At 34.6% G+C, this 19,843-nt stretch overlaps 4 protein-coding genes across 4 annotated transcripts; 3 read left to right on the top strand and 1 right to left on the bottom strand.

Annotated features, from left to right (window-relative positions):
* Positions 1-6,684: 6,684 nt before the first annotated feature.
* On the top strand, positions 6,685-9,722 carry LOC115713031 (disease resistance protein RPV1). Its single transcript, XM_030641503.2, has 2 exons — positions 6,685-7,545; positions 8,113-9,722. The coding sequence occupies exons 1-2, from the start codon at positions 7,058-7,060 to the stop codon at positions 9,014-9,016; spliced, it is 1,392 nt and encodes a 463-aa protein (XP_030497363.2). The 5' UTR covers positions 6,685-7,057; the 3' UTR covers positions 9,017-9,722.
* LOC115713032 (mitochondrial import inner membrane translocase subunit PAM16 like 2) lies at positions 9,716-12,562 on the bottom strand. The gene is made up of 4 exons (XM_030641504.2): positions 12,422-12,562; positions 11,974-12,061; positions 10,228-10,361; positions 9,716-10,128 (listed from the first exon to the last, which is right to left on the bottom strand). Exons 1-4 carry the CDS (start codon positions 12,422-12,424, stop codon positions 10,003-10,005), a joined length of 351 nt encoding a protein of 116 aa, XP_030497364.1. The 5' UTR covers positions 12,425-12,562; the 3' UTR covers positions 9,716-10,002.
* Positions 12,563-12,795: 233 nt separating this feature from the next.
* LOC115713305 (vesicle transport protein GOT1) lies at positions 12,796-19,723 on the top strand. The gene is given in 8 exon segments (XM_061114163.1): positions 12,796-12,928; positions 14,121-14,186; positions 17,503-17,594; positions 17,681-17,761; positions 18,166-18,263; positions 18,355-18,429; positions 19,248-19,299; positions 19,711-19,723. Coding segments are annotated over 6 exon segments (375 nt in total). The 5' UTR covers positions 12,796-12,928; positions 14,121-14,158; the 3' UTR covers positions 19,249-19,299; positions 19,711-19,723.
* On the top strand, positions 14,121-16,955 carry LOC115713307 (putative pentatricopeptide repeat-containing protein At3g47840). Its single transcript, XM_061114162.1, has 2 exons — positions 14,121-14,186; positions 14,267-16,955. Exon 2 carries the CDS (start codon positions 14,661-14,663, stop codon positions 16,779-16,781), a length of 2,121 nt encoding a protein of 706 aa, XP_060970145.1. The 5' UTR covers positions 14,121-14,186; positions 14,267-14,660; the 3' UTR covers positions 16,782-16,955.
* Positions 19,724-19,843: the final 120 nt, after the last annotated feature.

The raw sequence follows: 19,843 nt of genomic DNA, 5'->3' as shown, positions 1-19,843 counted from the left end.
ATCATTGTGTATATTAAGAGAATTTTAATTTTAAAGTTTTAGGGTTTATATGATTATAATGTGAAATTATAATTGTGTATTTTGATTTTATTGTTTTTAATCTAAAATTGATTATAGATATCTCATTATTAATTGTTTATGAATGTTTTTAAATGATTAATTTTGTATTTTGATTAAGATTGATATTCCAAATCAATTTTTTTTATGTTCTTTATTTTTGGATAGCTTTTCTTTAGATTTATTGTTTTTTAGCAATTAATACTCGAAATTAGTAGTGTAAATGAATTAGAAATTCCAATCCCATCGAAACCCATTGATTTCCCGATGTTGTCCGTCGATTTTTTGGCCGGAAAACACCTACAGACCCGTACTGGACAACCGGGTCGCGTGACCCGTTTCACAGGACCCGCTGGAGGAAGGAGAAGGAGTCCAGCCAGCAACGCCCACTCGCGCAGGCGGCGCGTGGGGGCGCGTGAGGGCTCCTGGGATGTCGTTTTTCGACGTTTTTTTTTTCAGCGTTATTAAAATTCAATTTCTGATTTTTCTATGATTTTTAATTAATTTTTTGACTCCGTTTAATAATTATTATTATTTTAATGATAATTATGTAGTTAAAAAATTATTAAAAATATTTTTTAATGATTTTTCGAAATTTGTCAATCATAGAAAATTTTTTGAGTTTCTTCTCGTTCCATAAAACATAGTCACTCTCTTAATTAATTTATTTTGACTATGTAGTCTCCACCAATTTTCTTATATTCAAATCTTTTGATTATTTGTTGTTCTAAAGTTATAAAACTTGGTTGTTTGATACAAAAATAATGTGTTAATGGTGGACACTTTATTTTTGATTATCAATATAATAAAAGCAATTATATATCTCTTTTCAAAATTTGGTTGAAAATTATTAATTTTCAATGATTGTTTTATCACCAAATTTCACATGTTGAAGAAAATATTATTTTTTTGGTTGACTATATGTGTAATTACTTGCCCAAAGGTAGTATTTACATATATTAGTTCACATTCCATGAAGTGAGTTAATATTAAATGTATATATTTTAATTATTTGCCCAAAGGTAATAATTTAAATATATAAATTTATTATTATTTTTTGCTTGAATTAATACATATTTTTAAGAAATTTATTTGCCCAAAGGTAATAAAATTCTTAAATGATATGTATTTTTTCTTTGTTGTTAACTTCATGAAGGTAAATCATGTGTGTGTTATATTCTCACCCCAAAGGGGAGTTTATAATGACCAGTTGATTCTACAATATTTTCTAATACATTGCTCATATTGCTTATTCAAGTTTTAATTTTTTGGATTTTTCGGTCTCCTTTTTGCGAACAACAATAACGTTTTTATCTGAATTTTGAATGCTTCCAACTACAAGACATGGAAACGAGATGTGGAATTTACTTTAGGCATAATGGATTTGGACTTGTGCCTACGAGAAGAAAAACTCATTGATCTTACCGACTCCGCATACAACTGCCGAGAGAACTCACCATGCACAATGGGAAAAGTCAAGTCGACTTAGTCTTCTTACTATGAAAAGATCCATTCCTGAACATCTATTGAGTGGTTTGCCAGACACTACAAATGCCAAAGAGTTTTTCAATGCTGTAGAAAAATTATACGACATCAAGGAAAACGTCGAAGCCGGACATCTTATGGATGAAATGACAACCATTAAGTATGATGAATTAAAAGGAGTGCGAGATTTTATTCCCGAAATTGGTGAATGTTCATCTAAGTTGAAAGATCATAATATTCCTCTTCCTGACTCTTTCATTATTCATCGAGCTCTTCATGCTCTTCCCCGCCTCTTTCAAATTTTATCAAGACAAACCTTACAACACTTACAATCAAACATGGACTATCAGCGACCTAATTTCTCAGTGTGTAGCTGAAGAAAGCAAGCTTAAAAGGGAGAAGAATGAATCTGCTAACTATGTTTCTCACCTCAAGCCCAACAAAAGAAAAGGAAAATTCAAGAATAAAAATGATGGTGCTACTAAACAGAATGGTAATGGTAAGGAGCATAAGAATAAACAGAAGAATAACAACGGAAAGTCCAAATACTCTAATGTGAAGTGTTACTTTTGTGAAAAATTGGGGCATCGGAGAACGGACTGTCACAAATTTAAGACTTGGTTAGAAAAGAAGCAAGCACAATCAGGTAATCCATTGGCATGTGTTTGTTTTGAATCTAATCTAGTTGATGTTCCTATTGATTCTTGGTGGTTAGACAGTGGTGCTACTGTTCATGTTTCTACTTCCTTACAGGGGCTAATGGATCTCAGAAAGCCAAGTGAGAGGGAGTCAATGCTTACAGTGGAAACTTATATTGGAGTTGACGTTATTTATGTTGGCACATTAATTCTTGAATTACAGTTTAGTGTTCAGATTGTTTTGAACAAGATTTCTTATTGATTCCTACTTTTAAAGTAATTCAGTTTCGCTTCCGCTTTTAGTTAAACAATGATTTTCTTTTCGTTTAGCCAATTATAGTGTTGACATTATGTTTGACTCCGAATAATTGGAAACTGTTTTTACTCTGATATTCTTTTTAAATTATCATTGACTTCCTTAGCTTCCTTTTTCAATGTTGTGAATATTGTGGGTAAGAAATCTTATATTAAGATAACATCCTTATTGTTATGGCACAAAAGATTGGGTCATATTTCTAGAGAAAGGGTTGATCGGTTAATTAAATCTGAAATACTTCCTCCTCTTGATGTTTCTGGTTGGGATACTTGTGTTGATTGTACTTGTGAAAAATTGACTAAAACAAGAAAGAAGACTGCAAACCGCAGTCAATCTTTATTGGAAATTATCCACACAAGACATCGTTGTCCTTATTCCACCACGTTGTGCAGAAATAAGTATTTTATCACTTTTATCGATGATTTTTCTCGTTATGGATTCACCTATTTAATTAAAGAAAAATCTGACGCCCTTGATAAACTCAAAATTTTTCGAAATGAGGTTGAGAAACAATTAGGAAGAGTCATCAAAGTTGTTCATTCTGATCGTGGAGGAGAATATTATAGTCGTTATACAGAATCTGGACAACACATGGGGCTTTTTGCAGAGTACTTACAAGAAAATGGTATAGTTGCTCAATACACTATGCCTGGTTCACCAGAGCAAAATGGCGTTGCTGAAAGGAGAAATCGCACTCTCATGGATATGGTTAGAAGTATGATGAGTAGAACAAATCTTCCAGAGTTTTTATGGGGTGAAGCACTTATGACTGCAACTTATATTTTAAATCGTGTTCCCGCAAACTGCTCCCAAACCCCTTTTGAGTTGTGGACCGGGCTGAAGCCTAGTCTAAATCATCTTCGTGTATGGGGTTGTCCAAATTCGAAGTAAAGATTTATGATCCTAATTTGAAAAAGTTAGATCCGAGAACAAATCGCCGTTATTTCATCGTTATCCAATGCGCTCAAAAGGCTATCGCTTTTATCGTCCCACTCGTGGTACGCGAATTGTTGAATCTCAGACTGCTAAATTTCTGGAATTTGATGTTGCTGAAAAAATTCCTTCAACATCTCTTGAAATGGGGGAGTCCTCTAAAGGAATTTGTATTCCTATGTCATTTTCAAGAGATGATAATAGTAGTCTCAATCATACTCCAAACTTGGTAATGCTCCCATCGTCGATGAATATATTGCTCCCGATATCGAAGATGATGAAGGTCCTATTATTCGATGAAGGGCTTATTAATGATGAAGCTCCTATTGTTAATGAGAATCCCGTTATTGAAGAAATTCCAGCTTGTGGAAGATGTTATTCAAAACAATGATCAACAAAGAGAAGTTATTCCAAGTACCTCCTCTAAGAAGATCTCGTAGACAAAAGAAGTCAACAAAGTGTCATGATAATTTTGTTTATCTTAGAGAAGGAGAATATGATATTGATCATTTTGTGGATCCCGTCACTTTTAGTGAAGCACTTAATAGTCCACAATCTTCAAAATGGTTAGCATTTCTACTGATGATGAGATCGACTCCATGAAGAAAAATGGTGTATGGGAGCTAGTTTTATTACCTGATGGTTTTAAACCAATAGGTTGTAAGTGGATTTTAAAGGCTAAAAGGGATAAAAAGGGACAGATTGAAAGGTTTAAAGCGCGTTTAGTGGCCAAAGGCTTTACTCAAAGAGAAGGTATTGATTACACCGAAACTTTCTCACTCGTTTCCACTAAAGATTCATTCGTAATTATTATGGCCTTAGTTGCGCATTTTGATTTAGAGTTGCATCAAATGGATGTTAAAACCGCTTTTTCCGAATGGAGAATTGAATGAGGAAGTCTATATGTCTCAACCTCGAAGGCTACAAGGAGAATGGAAAAGAACACTTGGTCTGCAAGTTGAAACGATCCATTTATGGTCTCAAACAGCATCTCGCCGTGGTACTTGAAGTTTGACAAGGTTGTGACATCGTTTGGTTTCGTAGAGAACAAGTTTGATCGTTGTATTTATATGAAGATCGTTGGGAGTCGTTATATTTTTCTTGTTTTATGTGTAGATGACATTTTACTCAAGTTAGTGATTTGTCACTACTAAACGAGACCAAAAATTTTCTCGTCTTCCAATTTTGATATGAAAGATCTTAGAGAGGCATCCTATGTTTTGGGGATTGAGATCCATCGTGACAGAATCGAAAAGTTCTTGGGCTTATCTCAAGAAGCTTACATTAATCGTGTGCTCAAAATGTTCAACATGGATTTGTGTAAAGCCGGTTCGTTCCTATTCCGAAAGGGGACAAGTTCACTAAGCAAAGAATGTCCTAAGAACGACTTGGAAAGAGGAGCAATGAAGAACATCCCCTTATGCAAGTGTAGTAGGGAGTTTGATGTATGCTCGTGTTTGCACTCGACCGACATAGCTTTCGTAGTCAATGTTCTTGGGAGATATTTATCTGATCCTGGCCTTGATCATTGGGTTGCAGCCAAGAAAGTTTTGAGATATTTGCAAAGAACGAAGAGTTTTATGCTTGTGTATAAGCATGTTGACAATCTTCGAGTTGTTGGTTATTTAGATTCAGATTTTGGTGGTTATGTAGATGATTTAAAGTCAACTTCTGGCTATATTTTCACTTTTGTTGGTGCTGCTATTTCTTGAAAAAGTGTTAAATAGACTTTAATCGTACCATCTACTATATATGTTGAATTTGTCGTATGTTATGGTGCATCTTTGCAAGCTCTATGGTTAAAGAATTTTTGTTTTTAGAGATACGACTAGTTGATTCTATTTCCACACCTATGCTAATCTATTGTGATAATGATGCTGCTGTTTTCTTTTCAAAGAATAACAAGATTAGTAGTGCTTCTAAACATATGGAAATAAAGTATCTCACTGTCAGAGATTTGGTCAAGAAAGGAGACATTGTTATTGAAAATTGCAAGACCGAGTCGATGTTAGCTGATCCTCTAACCAAAGGGTTAAGTGTCGTGCTGTTTAATAAACATGTTGTTAATATGGGCATTTTAGAATCTTTTGATCTTTTGGGTTAGTGGGAGTTTTGTTTTCTGTTTGTTTTTAGAAATTATTATTTATAATTTTCTGAATAAAGTTATGAACTACATTTTATGTTTCAATATTTTTTATTATTGAATGGATATGTTTTCAATTATGTTTTGTTATATTCTCGAGAATGATTGAATTGAAAGCATGTGGTTCATATTGTTGTGATCATTGTCTTTTAAATTTATTTGCTTATTGACAATGATATGTTGTTGGCTTAATTATTTAAGCAAGTTTAGTGACACTTACTTATTTTAAGTGGTGTATGTTTAATTTCACTGGCTTATTTATTAAGCATCATGGTATCAGTGAAATTGAGGACTGATAAGGATATTATGTTATTTTATATTGATCACATGTTGAACATAATTCCTTACCACACTACTAGACTTATTGACCATGTCGATTTAATACTTTGGTATTTGTGATTATGAATGTCTTTTGTTGAGTTAAAAACAATATGATTGTCATAGTTCATTATCAAAGGTTAAATTGGACCAGTATGTTGAGATGCTATCAGAGAACTATCATTTTTTAAAGTGGCCACAAATGTTTTCTTGTTGTTCAACCCATGAGTCGTTTTCAAACAAAATTATTTTGATATATAATATATATGTATTAAAATCAATGTAGCCCAAGTGGGAGAATGTTAGACTTTTATTTGGGCTTACATTAAATTTTATTGGTTTTATTAAAACTTGGGTTGATTGGATAGTTCTTTGCTGTGTTAGCCCATGTCATAGGATCAATTGTTAATGGGCTTAGCATCCGTGTGTAAAGTCTCAGCGTGTTACAAGCCAATGTTTCTACTGATCAGTTTTGATGAGCAGCTCAAATTTCAACTAGGTATTTGTAGTTAAGTCCCCTCCCTAACTCTATAAATACATATCATTCTCATCACAATTGTATACCTTTTAATAATCGATAAAAATAAAACTCGCTTCGATTTAGAGATCTGCTAGAACACTTAGTTGATGATTGCACTATCAAATTGGAGTAACTGCTGTGGATCAAACAGAGATAATTGCTATGGATCAATCAGGTACACATACCTAATTATTATATCTTATTATTGCGTTCTATGTTATATACAAATAGATCTTGGGTTTATTATTAATTTTCCAACAAACCCAAATCATGGGTCTCCACACTCTGCTTTAGAGGGAAAGACTCAATATACTTCCCACCTAAGCATAACGGCACACACATCATACTACCGACCTAAGTGACAACTTATAATTTATTAATAAGGGCAAACTTGGATTGATATTAGCAAGCATATATCGATCGTGCATGATTCCAAAAAGTGTTGACTTTGGCTGTTTGGCATATAAAGAAAGTGAACACGTTTTTTAGAGCTGAAATTCCATTCAAAATAACAAGGAAACCAGGAAACGCGTGAAGATAAGAGTTTCATTATCATTTTTTGTTTGTTTATAATCGAAGAAGAAATACTGTATTTCATAGTGGTCACTAGTGATCAAGGAAGGGTATTTGAGAGATTCGAGAATCATATGGCGTTGGGAGCTTCTTCTTCTGGAAATTTTTCGAAGAAATATGATGTATTCCTCAGCTTTAGAGGTGAAGATACCCGTACGAAATTCACAAGCCATCTTTATACTGGTTTAGAACGAAAGAAAATCAAGACTTACATCGACGAGAAAAGTCTTGAGAGAGGGCATGAAATATCACCTGCGCTTCTTGACGCAATCGAAAACTCTAAGATTTCATTAATCGTTTTCTCGGAGAACTATGCTTCTTCTTCGTGGTGCCTGAGTGAACTTGTGCATATTCTAAAATGTCAAAGCGAAATCAATCAGATTGTTGTGCCTATTTTTTACGACGTAGATCCATTACATATTCGAAATCAGGATGGAAGCTATGGAGATGCATTTGTGAACCATGAACAACGATTCGCAGACAAACTGGATATGGTGGCAAAATGGAGACATGCTCTGACAACGGCAGCTAATCTACAAGGCTGGAATTCCCAACACATCAGGTTTTTTTCTTTTTTTAAAGAAATACCCTTTTTCTTTTAGAATTATTCACATACATTTTTAATAATCTGCTGCTGGTTTAAGTACTTTTAGGTCTTATTTCTTATTATTTGACACAGATAAGTGAAGAGAAACTAATAATTAATGTTATTATTGATTTATATGTATGTATAAATGAGTTTTATGTGGTACTTATTCTGAACTAAATCAACAGTTAAGAACAGCATACGTATATTTAAGTGAGAAGCACAAAATTATTGGTGTTTCACCCCTGTTCATATATGTTAACTGACTAAATAAATAAAAGTGAGAACCACATATTGTCATATCCTTACACCACTTTAATTGTTAAAATGGTATGATGTTCTTGCCATCCCTCACATTTGCGGAAATATCTCTACTGGTTTTTGTTTAATCAGAAGTGAGCAGCACCTTAAGATCAGAATCACCTATACAAAGTACAAACTAACACACAAATAAAAGTCACACTTTTATATGTCTATTCATTGCAAATCTAACTACATTCTTGACAAGACTAACTATGGATACTGTCATTACTTCATGTGCAGCCCGGAGCCAAAATTGATAGACGAAATTGTTAAAGATGTCTTAAAGAAACTGGGACGTGTATCCTCAAACAACACTTTCAAGAGTTTAGTTGGAATTGAAAAACACATTGAAGAAATCAAGTTGTTGATGAGTCATAATTACTCGTCAAATATTGGTGTAGTTGGCATTTGGGGAATTGGCGGCATAGGAAAAACAACTCTTGCTGATGCAGTGTTCAGTCTTTACTTCCACCAATTCGAACGTTGTTACTTTCTCAAAAATGTTAGGGAAGCATCTGAAAAGTATGGATTAGAGAAATTAAGAGAAGAGCTTATTACAAAACTATTAAAAGAAGAAGAAAGCTTAGATTTGGGAGCACCATCTATACCAGACTATATTAGAGACAGACTTCGTTCTACAAAGGTACTGATTGTTCTTGATGATGTAAGTAACTCAAAGCAGTTCGAGTACTTAATTGGTGATCGTTTTAGTGAGGATGAGCGATTTGACATTGGGAGTCGAATCATAGTAACAACTAGAGATAAAAATGTGCTAAAAACTATTGAAGCTGATGAAACTTATGAAGTTAAGCAGCTAGATGAGGATGAAGCTCTCAGGCTTTTTAATTTGACAGCATTCAAAGGGAATTCTCCGAGGGATGATGATTATGTAGAGCTGTCGAAAAAGGCAGTGAGATATGCTGGACACAATCCGTTGATTATCAAAATTTTGGGCTCTCACCTTCGTTACCTTCGGTCTCCAACCAAAGAAAACTGGCAAATGCAATTGGAGAAGTTCCAACAAGTTCCTCTTGAGGATATTCAAGATGTCTTAAGAACAAACTACGATGGGCTGGATAGGAAAGAGCAAGATATTTTTCTTGATTTCGCACGCTTTTTCAATGCCAAGTACAGAGATTTTTGACAACATCTTTCAACCAGTAAAACCTCCTCTTCCCAGTCTCATTAACAGATTGAGAATCATGATTGATAGTGTCCTGGAAAACAGGAAAGAAGATGAGACACATCAGCTCGGTGGACAGCTGACTGAAGAAAAAGTGATACCACTGGTTTCCAGACCGAACCAAAGAACACTGCTTTTGGTTCCATTTCTTTGACTGTAATCTACCATCAAAAGGCTTAGACATGGCCAGAAAATAATTACTTGGTCATTGCAGTTTCAGATAATTGCTCCATCTCCCTCACAACATTTAACTTGAATTGCATTTGTGGTTGCAGGAAGGGGAGGTAAGGACAATTCAAGTTAGTTGTTTGTTGTCCTTTGTTCCTTGGACCATACAGAATTGAGACAGGAGATTCATACCGTAGCAACAAGATCAATAAGTTTAGGAGCCCATTTTGTTGGTCTATCATTAAACTGGATACTCCACGATTCTAAATCCGATTCCAATTTGGTTAAGGGTGTAATTGAGACAGCTGCGCGAGTAATATAGACACGGTGTTGGTGTAATCCGATTCCCTGTTTGCTGTTCGGGAAGCTGGCATAAACTCCAAGTCTTGTTTATTTCAAACTATTGGCTCTTTGTTCCAAGTAAAATGACCAACACACTCCGTTGCTAATATTACAGTATAAAATAGTCAATGAGACACACGGACACTATAATTGCAAATATCAAATGTGTGATATTATTTTATTCATGCCATTTTCAACAAAGACAGTTAACCAAGAAGGATGGTATCTGTACATGTCAATATTTTATATCACTTTGTAACGACAGGACTAATAAGCATCAGCAGCTAAAATGTCTTGTCGAACAACTCATGACCACATATATTAGAAAACAAAACTGTTTTACAATATCTATCTCCAGGACATTCATTCCCATATAAAAATAATTGAACAAGGCAAGGGACAGAGATTGCAAGTAGGGCTTTCGTTTCACTTCACCCTCAACTAGGAGTACTCGGGCCTTTTTCTCGATAGGTTGCCTCTAAACATTCCTTAGCCCTATGAACCTTTGACTGAATGTAAAAACTTCCATTTGTGGCATTCCTCTCAAATAGGGCATCGTATTTCTGAATAGGTAGAAAAAAGATACACAATTAAGTAAAGGTTTTTAAACATGAGCAAAAACCGATAGAAAAGCAGACATATTCTAATTGAATTGTACTCACCTTCATAACTTCCTCCCAAGCAGTTTCCTCAGTGACGCCAAGAATCTGCCTAGCTTCTTGCTCTGTCATGGCCTTGCTTCCTCTGCGAATGGTATTTTGCAATGTTTCTTGAGCAACACCAGATTTTGAGGCATCTAGAAACATATATAGAATAAATGTAAAGAACATACATAAACAAGTATATTAATAATAGGAATTAGCATGTTGTGGCAGTAATAACGCAACATACCAACACAGATTGCTACGAGTTATGAGCTCTAAAAGTCTTAAAAGACAGCAAACAAAAGCACACTTGCATGATGAAATTATTAACAGTCGACGAACCAAAAGGCAAAACTTGTACAAAGAAACTCATTCACAAAATCTCTTTGGTATCACTCAAATCAATCAGAAATAAGAGCAGTAGCAAAATGCAACCTAAACTAAGCCAATAATGCATACAGATTAATCATGAAAACAACAGTTCAATCAATAAATTACTACAAATGTCCAAGAACAACAGCAACCGGCTTCATATAATTGGCATGCCACCAAGGATTACTTTAGCATACATACAAATTCAATGAAAGGTTCTAACCTGCAAATGTTAGCAATATTGGGATAGGGCACCATAGCACATTTGAAAGTCCGTGGACTATAAATGCACATACTAAAGTTGCTTTTATAATCAGGTTATAGGCTGAGATGGAATTTAGAGATAACGGAAGCAGAAAACAATTAAATTTCATTTTAGCTATAAATCAATGTGTTATGTGAAACTTCTTTATGCAGTCTACGGCAGCTAAAGGGTTGACTTATTACATTTGATGTTCCCTCTCTATTTGGTGCAGCTTCACTAGAAACTGCCATCGAGGAATGATTAGCACTGGCCTCCCAGGATTTGTCATTCTGTTTTAGACTTATTGGAGCCATTTGAAATATGAAGAAGAATCTTCATATATAGTGCTGTATATGATGAGTGAGAAGACCTTTCAAGAATATAACATTATGCTTTAATGCATTAAACATATTATATTTAAGCTGTGTTTTAAGAATTGTGAAGATTACATTTTCAACGGTCATCCTCTAATGAAGTATCAGAATTTTCCTCTTATTTAAGTATCCTTTTATTAGTTTAGCTCTCTATTTTAGGAATTATCAAAAGATCACATTTGTATTTTACAGCCTCCAGTTATTGGCCAGAAGTGAAGATTAAGTTTTCAAATAAGAGTTTATAGTAGGCAAAAATGTTTCATGTGAAATTTTTTTACACAAACGAGAACCAACACGGGCTTTTGATTACACAAGTGTAATATCAGGTATACTGTGGAAGATACTAAACCTGATGAAAATTAGTACCTTTTCTATTTAGACTTTAAGAAAAAATTCTATGCTCTACCCCTAACCCTACACTTCTTGGATAAGGACAATTGCTTATACAAAAGTCTACAAAAGAGACTGATCCATGTCTTAAAAGCCTCTACCGATAACACTATCCCAAACAGAATAATTAAAAACTATGCATATTACATCACTTCCACTCTAGCATGCAAAAGGTAAATCACAAAGCAAAAGCTATCAACGCCCTGAGGTTACAAATTTGATGCACAAGTCATGTGTGAAATATGATAAGAAAAGAGAAAACCCTTATCGGGTTAACAAATAAATCTCAATAAACAAAACATAAGCTACATTCTACTGTAAATGTTATGCAGAACATGCAATTCTAAGGACTGCCCTAGTGTTTACAATAATGAAGAAACTTACTTGCAAGTGCTTGACGATAGGCTTGAACAAAAGCCCTAGCTAGTATCCCAGAACCCATCACGATCAAATTTGCAAGAATCTTTGCAGCCTACGAAAGTCGATTCATAAATTGTGTTAAACAAAGCAATCAGTTCAGCTCAACCGAATGTAAATTAGAAAGTTGTAACTCTATTTTCCAAATAATAAGACAACAAACCCAACTCTAATTCCTAATCCCTTTCCAACGTACAAACACACAAAAACAAAATGAAAAAGTTTCCTTTTCTTTTTCCTACAAAATTTATATCATGAAGTTCCAAAATTCATAACCAATAAGTAAAACATTTAAACCCCACAAGTAAAAACACCAGAACTAGTTGAAACAAAATACCATAGAGAAAAACCTTTCCTATATTAAACACACAAACATGGAGATTTCGAGAAGAGGAGAGGAGAACCGAAGACGTACCATAGCTGAAACTGACGGCGAAACAATCTGATGCCCCAAACTGCAAGAAAACCCTCTTTCCAAAGCAAAATGAATTAGGGCTTTTGTTTAAATTTGTTCCCACAGTTTTTTTTTTTTAATTGTCTGAAGGATTTTGGAATTTGATAATTTGGTTTCTTATATTTTGTGTGAAGAGGAGAGACTGTTTTGTGGCTTTATTGGAGGACAAGTAATAACTCACCAGCTCGTCCTATGTTTCTCTCTTTAGAAGAAAGAGAGAATGACCGAAAGAACCTTCAAGAAAACAAAACCTACTTATAACCTGAAATTACATAAATAACCCTCACTTTAAGAAAATATAGAAATGAGAGTCAGGCCTAGAAATGGAAGAAAAGTACACGAGTTCAAATTGCATCGAAGAACCAAAAACACTCTAAAGAGTTGGATTTGACTCGGTTATAGCAACATACTTACGCCATTGTTCTGCTCTACTCTGCTCTGGCTGCTAATGCGCTTATAGTTATTGAGGTCAGTGTTTCTCATCTGTATGATATATGTATGTCTCATGTGTTTGTGTATGTATTTTTCGTATTTGTTCGTGTGTTTTCAACTCTATAGCAAAATCTACATTTGGATTTGTCTTCTTTTGTTCCGTTGTTGGTTAATTTTGTTTGCGTGTGATTAAAGGTTTAATTTGCGTTTTTCCTTTTCTGATTCGGAATTGAATACTAATTAATGAAAGAAACAAGACTAAGCTGGTCATTTTTAAGCATGATTTTTCATTAATATGGATCTTGAAATGGGTGTCAAAATCTTTTCTATTAGATATTGAGGTAATTGGTTGTAGGTAATCACAATGGGAAACAGAGAAGGGAAGCAAATGCTGGGTTTTGAGCTGTGATTTTGATTTGTTTTAGAATTTATGGCCAATAATGCAAAACATATATAATCAAAGGAACTCGGGATTATGGATCATTTCACCTTACAAGATTGCCTGGTTATTTGAAGAGATTAATTATTGAATTTAATTAAGTTTGTTACTAGTCTCGCCAATTCTAAACCAATGTCCAGGCACAACAGTAATTCAGACAAATAGGAAAGATAAGCCATGCATGCCTAGCAGACATTCATATTCCTAAACTATCTTTTCAAATCTCATTTTAATCAGATTATTAGCCAAATTTAGGTGTTATAAATAAAATAGTGCAGCCGTATCCTTTAACATGTTTGCTGCTTTATCTTCTAAATCAATACATTTTGTTTATATCTGCTACTTCAGGGTAAGTATTCTTGCCCTAGTTGTTTTGTGTTTCTTTTTGAGATGTTTTTTGGGTATTGGAAATACATAATTTTTCTTTTTTCTTCTTAAAAAAGGTTCTTAAATTGCACAGAAGATTTAGATAGGGTTCCAACAGGAAAAATGACTTTGGTAGTTTTCTTTGATACGCTGTAATACTCTGTTTAGGTGGGGTTCTAGCTTTTGGTGATGACTAAATTGGAGGAATTAGTGGTTTTCATATAGACCCCGCTGCTAAAATACTGCATTGGTTTTATCATTTATGCCATTACATCTTTCATCTGTGTGTTTAAGTGGTGTTTATACTAATTCCGTGCTTCAATTATTGCATATTGGTCTCGTCCATAAACTTTCAGTTTTAATGTTGGTTTTAGTTAATACTGATGCTAGATTCTTAGTTCTGCGTTTTTCTTTCTATTGCAGATTGTGTTTGTTATCACCATCACCGTGGGGTAAAAACAATGGCGTATGAGCTAAATGAGCAAAAGAGTAAGTATATAATTTTAATAAGTATCCTGTTTTGCACCTGTTTTGCAGCTTTTAGATCTCCTTTTTTGCTTCCTTTGTAGGAAAATAAAATAAAAAACGATCCCGCTTTGCAACCCTTAATTTTGAGTTGTTTGTCAATCAAAACTTCGTTCCTTAATGGTTTGACCTATATCCTTAGTTACAGAGTTCATGGCTGAAATTATTTTAAGGCTCCAACTTATAGTAGGGACCCAGGTTTTGAAATCACTAATAGAAACATATTTGATGGTTGACTTGCAATCAAATGTTAATGTTGGCCTACAAATCATGGTTGTCAAATAGAATCGTGCATATGGGATTTATAGGCACCCCTGAAAGTAAAAGTGATAATTTAAACATGGTATCATAATGAAATATGCTCAACGAAATATTTCTTTGGGGCCTGTTTGAAGTTTTCACAAGAACTGCCTTGCATGGTAAGACTACAACTGCAATATGGTTTCATCAATGAGATGCTTTGCCAGAAGAATTTTCGTAGAGCCGGCTGTTATTTCCACAGGCAAATGCTTACAGGTGAGGCAAGACCAGTTAGCCCCAGAAACCCATTTTGTGAATCATGTTAGTACTGTTGAGCTAAACTCTCACTTGAAGCAACTAGTGAAAACAGGCTTCCTAAATGATGCCAGGTTACTGTTCAATAAAATGCCCCAAAGAGATGAGATTTCATGGGCCAATATGATTTCTGGCTATGTGAATACCTTTCAAGCACCTGAGGCATTGAGTTTATTTTCAACTATGTTTGTGAAGTCTGAACTGCAACTTGACCCTTTTGTGCTTAGTCTTGCTCTAAAGGCTTGTGGGCTCAGTATGAACATTTGTTATGGTGAACTATTACATGGGTGCTCAATAAAATCAGGTTTGATCAACTCAGTTTTTGTTGGTAGTAGCCTTCTTGACATGTACACCAAAATTGGCAAGATTGATAAAGGTTGTAGAGTCTTTGAACAAATGCCAGTTAGAAACATAGTATCATGGACTGCCATTATAACTGGGCTCGTTCATGCTGGTTATCATGCAGAGGGTCTTATTTACTTCTCTGAAATGTGGAGGTCAAAGGTGGAATGTGATGCTTATGCATATGCTATTGCATTAAAGGCTTGTGCTGATTCGAGTTCACTAAATCATGGGAAGGCAATTCACACACAAGCATTGAAGAAAGGGTTGAATGAAAGCTCCTTTGTAGCCAACTCTCTTTCTACTATGTACAATAAATGTGGTAAATTAGACTATGGCTTGCATTTGTTTGCAACAATGAAGACACGTGATGTGGTTTCTTGGACAACAATTATCACCACATATGTTCAGATGGGTCAAGAGAAGAATGCAATTGAAGCCTTCAGAAGGATGAAGGACTCTAGTGTGAGTCCTAATGAGTATACTTTTGCTGCCATCATCTCTGGGTGTGCCAATCTAGCCAGAGTTGACTATGGTGAACAGTTACATTCTCATGTAATATGTTTAGGGTTGGTGGATTATTTGTCAGTAACAAACTCTATTGTCACAATGTACTTGAAATGTGGGCGTTTGACTTCAGCTTCAATAATGTTTGAAGGAATGAGCCGAAAAGATGTAATTTCTTGGAGCACAATAATTGCTGGGTATTGTCAAGGAGGTTATGGAGAAGAAGCTTTTGAGTATTTGTCATGGATGAGAAAGGATGGACCGAAGCCTAATGAATTTGCCTTTGCTAGCTTGTTAAGTGTTTGTGGAAGCATGGCAATGCTCGACCAAGGGAAGCAACTGCATGCTCATGTCGTGTCTGTTGGGTTAGAGCATAAACCAATAATACAAAGTTCTTTAATCAATATGTATTGTAAATGTGGTAGTGTAAAAGAAGCTTCAGAATTATTTGATGTGATGGGACAAGATGATATAGTGTCATGGACAGCCATGATTAATGGATATGCAGAACATGGATACAGCCAAGAAGCCATTCATTTGTTTGACAAGATACAAATGGTGGGTTTGAGACCTGACTCTGTGACCTTTGTTGGTATTCTTGCTGCTTGTAGCCATGCTGGATTTGTTGATCTGGGTTTCCGCTACTTTGAATCAATGCGTAATGAATACCATATCACTCCCTCCAAAGAGCACTATGGTTGTGTCATTGATCTCCTTTGTCGAGCTGGACGATTAAGCGATTCAGAGAGAATGATAAGATGTATGCCGTTTCAGCTGGATGATGTTGTATGGTCAACTCTGCTCAGAGCTTGCAGGGTTCATGGTGATCTGGACTGTGGAAAACGTGCTGCAGAGGAGATTCTCAAACTAAATCCAAATTGTGCAGCAACTCACATCACCTTGGCAAATATATATGCTGCCAAAGGGAAATGGAGGGAAGCAGCAGCAATAAGAATGAGTTTGAAATCAAAGGGTGTGGTTAAAGAGCCAGGATGGTCTTGGGTAAAAATTAAAGATCAGATTTCTGCATTTGTTTCCGGTGACCGGTCTCATCCACAATGCGAAGAGATAAATAGTGTGTTGAAGCTATTGGTTTCAGAACGGGATACTGTAACTGATGAATTGGTTTCTCTGTTGATTCATATTGAAGATTAATAATCCCCCTTTATAAATTAAGGAGACCTGATGCAGTTATTTATTTGGGAGCTTTAGATCACAGACATTTATCAAGGGGGGAGGAGCTTGTCATGGTAATCAAACCATGGTGTTGAGAATAGAGATCACCATTGATGGTTTCTTACAACTGGTCAAATAAATTTTGCTTTGAATATTATAGTCTTCACTGAATGAGAATGACAATTGTTTGCCATTCCTTCATTATAATTTAAAAAATACTGTCATGAACAATAATGACATCTGGAGCAGTTGGAAAAAGAGGAGAATTTACAATAAAATCATTCCTGAAAATTTGGCAGAGCACTTACAATTTTATGTCAATCTATAAAGAGTTCATACTCATCCCTGCACCAGTTCTGATACATGTAGAAAACAATTGTGAGCAAAATGACAAATATTTAGCTTGCAGCAGGAAGTATTACACGACCAATGCCAGATAACAGAGAAAATTGAATAATATCACCAACCTATAATGCACCGGGAGGAGGGTTGATCCTTCTTTCTTTTCTGAAAAATATATCCGGGGATCACTTTAAAGCAAATTTGTCATTTCTTTTTGCAAAATTCATGGAAATTTTCATTCTCTGTCAACTTTGTTGCATCTTGATTAGGTTTTCTTTTTTCCTTTCTTTTATAAATATATTTATATATATTTATATTTATATATTTGGCTTATAATTGACTTACAAAATAATTGCAGAGGTTGGCTTGGGCCTTATTGGATTTGGCATATTTTTCTCCTTACTTGGTGTAATACTATTCTTTGATAGAGGTTTGCTTGCCTTGGGAAATGTATGGCTTTTCTTTAGCTCAATATATGGTATTATTTATCTTTTTGGAAATGATTCATAATCCATTACTTTTAATACTGGTTTCAGATCTTTTGGTTGACTGGAGTAGCCCTTTTACTTGGTTGGGGCGCTACATGGAGGCTTTTTACCAACCCAGCAAATTACAAGGTATAAAAAACAACACTTGGTATGAACTCCTTACTGTGCTACTCAGTGTAATGAGTAATTATAATACGTTTTTATTATATTATGTAAAGAGGTCTTAATGTGATCCTCACCTTCTGCATTTTACGTGCTGGATGGAATGGAGTCCACGGTGACTACTATTTTCATCGAAATCCTGTACTTTTTATCTTTATGTTGGAAGGTGCAGTCGACTTGTTACCTTTGAATATCATTTTGTCTCGTGTTCTAAATATAACTTTGGATTACTTTTGGATATCAGTATAACTTGATAGGATACTGTGTGAAATAGCTGCCAATTTGAATTACTATAATTATACGTATGCTTTGAAAATATATGTATTTGCAATAAAGATTAATCTTACATTGGTTTCTATTTGCTTCTTCAGGGTTCTATATCTTTTCTTCTCGGGCTATTTTTTATTTTCGTTCGATGACCCATAGTTGGTATAATATGTGAAATATATGGTTGTTTTGTTCTCTTTGGGTCAGTTTCTGCGCTTAATCTTTAACTTAAAGTTGAATAATTTTGTAATGATCCTATTCCTTACTGAAGTTTGTCTAATCTATGGCTGTAGTGGTTTTTGGCCATCTGTGAAGGTGTTCTTGTGTCAAATTCCAATTGTGGGATGGATCATAAGCTATCTATTCTGGTGAGTTAACTTTTGCTGCTTCACTTTCAATATGCTGGAAATTGATACCTTGCTTTTAATATGCATATAGTGCTTTTATTCCCTTCTACCTCTTCTGTCATATGAGTGTGATTCCAATTTTGCCCCTTTCTCTGCCAATTTGTTCGTTTAAACTTTAATGTTTGAGGTACAAAAGGAAGGTAAACTTAAGAAGTCTCCTAGCTAAAAATCTTTTAACCATAGTTATTCATAATTCTGATTCAATAATATATTTGCCTTTGCAAACTTCCTAAACTCCTCATGCTTCTGTCTTTCACTTTCTATTTCTTTCCTCTCGTCTGCCATTGAAGACCTTACATTATCTTACTCTAATATTTCTCCTGCTATTAAAGAGTTCATGTTTACCCTTTTGAAGACCTGTCCCTCATGTTCTATATCCCACTTTTTTTCCCTTTGGGTTCGCTGTATCCTATTAAAGAAGTTTCTCCCTACAAGGTCATTGAAGAGATCTGTGTTTACTCATCATCCTCTCTCTCTCTCTCTCTCTATATATATATATATATACTTTGTATGTATATAGATACATACGATAAATACCTGAAATGTAAATCCCATAACAAGCTGAGGTCTTAATTAAAAAATTTGACGTAATGAAAGATTTTATACGAATTATGAACTGCTACTAAATACATGTTTTCATTTTATTCGTGCAAATTAAATTAAATGGAGTATTCCATGAACACTCCTAAATTAGACACAGAAATTTGAACTTTTGCTGTCATAAATCAACATTGCTATGAATTTACCGTGACTTGACAGAAACAATTGGTGACATGCAGATTCTTGATTGTCTAAAATGACATTCCGATTGATCATCTGTCAGACTGTCAGGTACATGATATATGCGATTATGAAATGCTTGATTTCTTCTCTAATCTTTAGTTTCGTACACACTACCTCAAATAAAGATTGTAAAAAATAGGAGTATCATAATCAGATATGCATAATAGAGCAAGTAGGAGTACTAGTACACACACACATAGGCCAGACTGATGGAAAGAGAGGAGTTTTACCATTTTCTTCATCAGTTTTTGTCGAAATATTAGTGATTTTTAGAATTTTCCCTAGTTCCTATAGGAGATTTTCTACAAAACATCCTTTCCTGATTTTGTTAGAATATCTTTTTTAGTGGCTGTAAATAGTTTTCATTAGCTGTCTTTTGTATATTGTATTCTATAAAGCCTACTGTAATCTATGATATTTTTCAAGAAAAGGAATTCATTTTTTTCATCAAACTTTCAGTTTTCATCTTGCAATGCTCAGGAGGAAAAAGATGGTTTAGGCGTTAACAAATCCACCGATAACTTAAAAATTAAGTGTTGATCTTCATTGTGGAACATAGTTTGATATGAGTTTCGATTGTATTATTTATCAG

The sequence above is a fragment of the Cannabis sativa genome, chromosome 4 (assembly GCF_029168945.1).
Source record: "Cannabis sativa cultivar Pink pepper isolate KNU-18-1 chromosome 4, ASM2916894v1, whole genome shotgun sequence".
NCBI lineage: Eukaryota > Viridiplantae > Streptophyta > Magnoliopsida > Rosales > Cannabaceae > Cannabis > Cannabis sativa.
The sequence above is the reverse complement of the archived record's forward strand: the minus strand, read 5'-3'. Positions and strand labels throughout refer to the sequence as shown.

Bases quoted from the DNA above. Each gene is read 5' to 3' on its own strand.
- LOC115713031 (XM_030641503.2), top strand. From the start codon at position 7,058: ATGGCGTTGGGAGCTTCTTCTTCTGGAAATTTTTCGAAGAAATATGAT. The intron at 7,546-8,112 runs GTTTTTTTCTTT...CTTCATGTGCAG, and splicing joins TGGAATTCCCAACACATCAG to CCCGGAGCCAAAATTGATAG.
- LOC115713032 (XM_030641504.2), bottom strand. The intron at 10,362-11,973 runs GTAAGTTTCTTC...ATATGTTTCTAG, and splicing joins CTATCGTCAAGCACTTGCAA to ATGCCTCAAAATCTGGTGTT. The intron at 10,129-10,227 runs GTGAGTACAATT...CTACCTATTCAG, and splicing joins CTTGGGAGGAAGTTATGAAG to AAATACGATGCCCTATTTGA.
- LOC115713307 (XM_061114162.1), top strand. From the start codon at position 14,661: ATGGTTTCATCAATGAGATGCTTTGCCAGAAGAATTTTCGTAGAGCCG.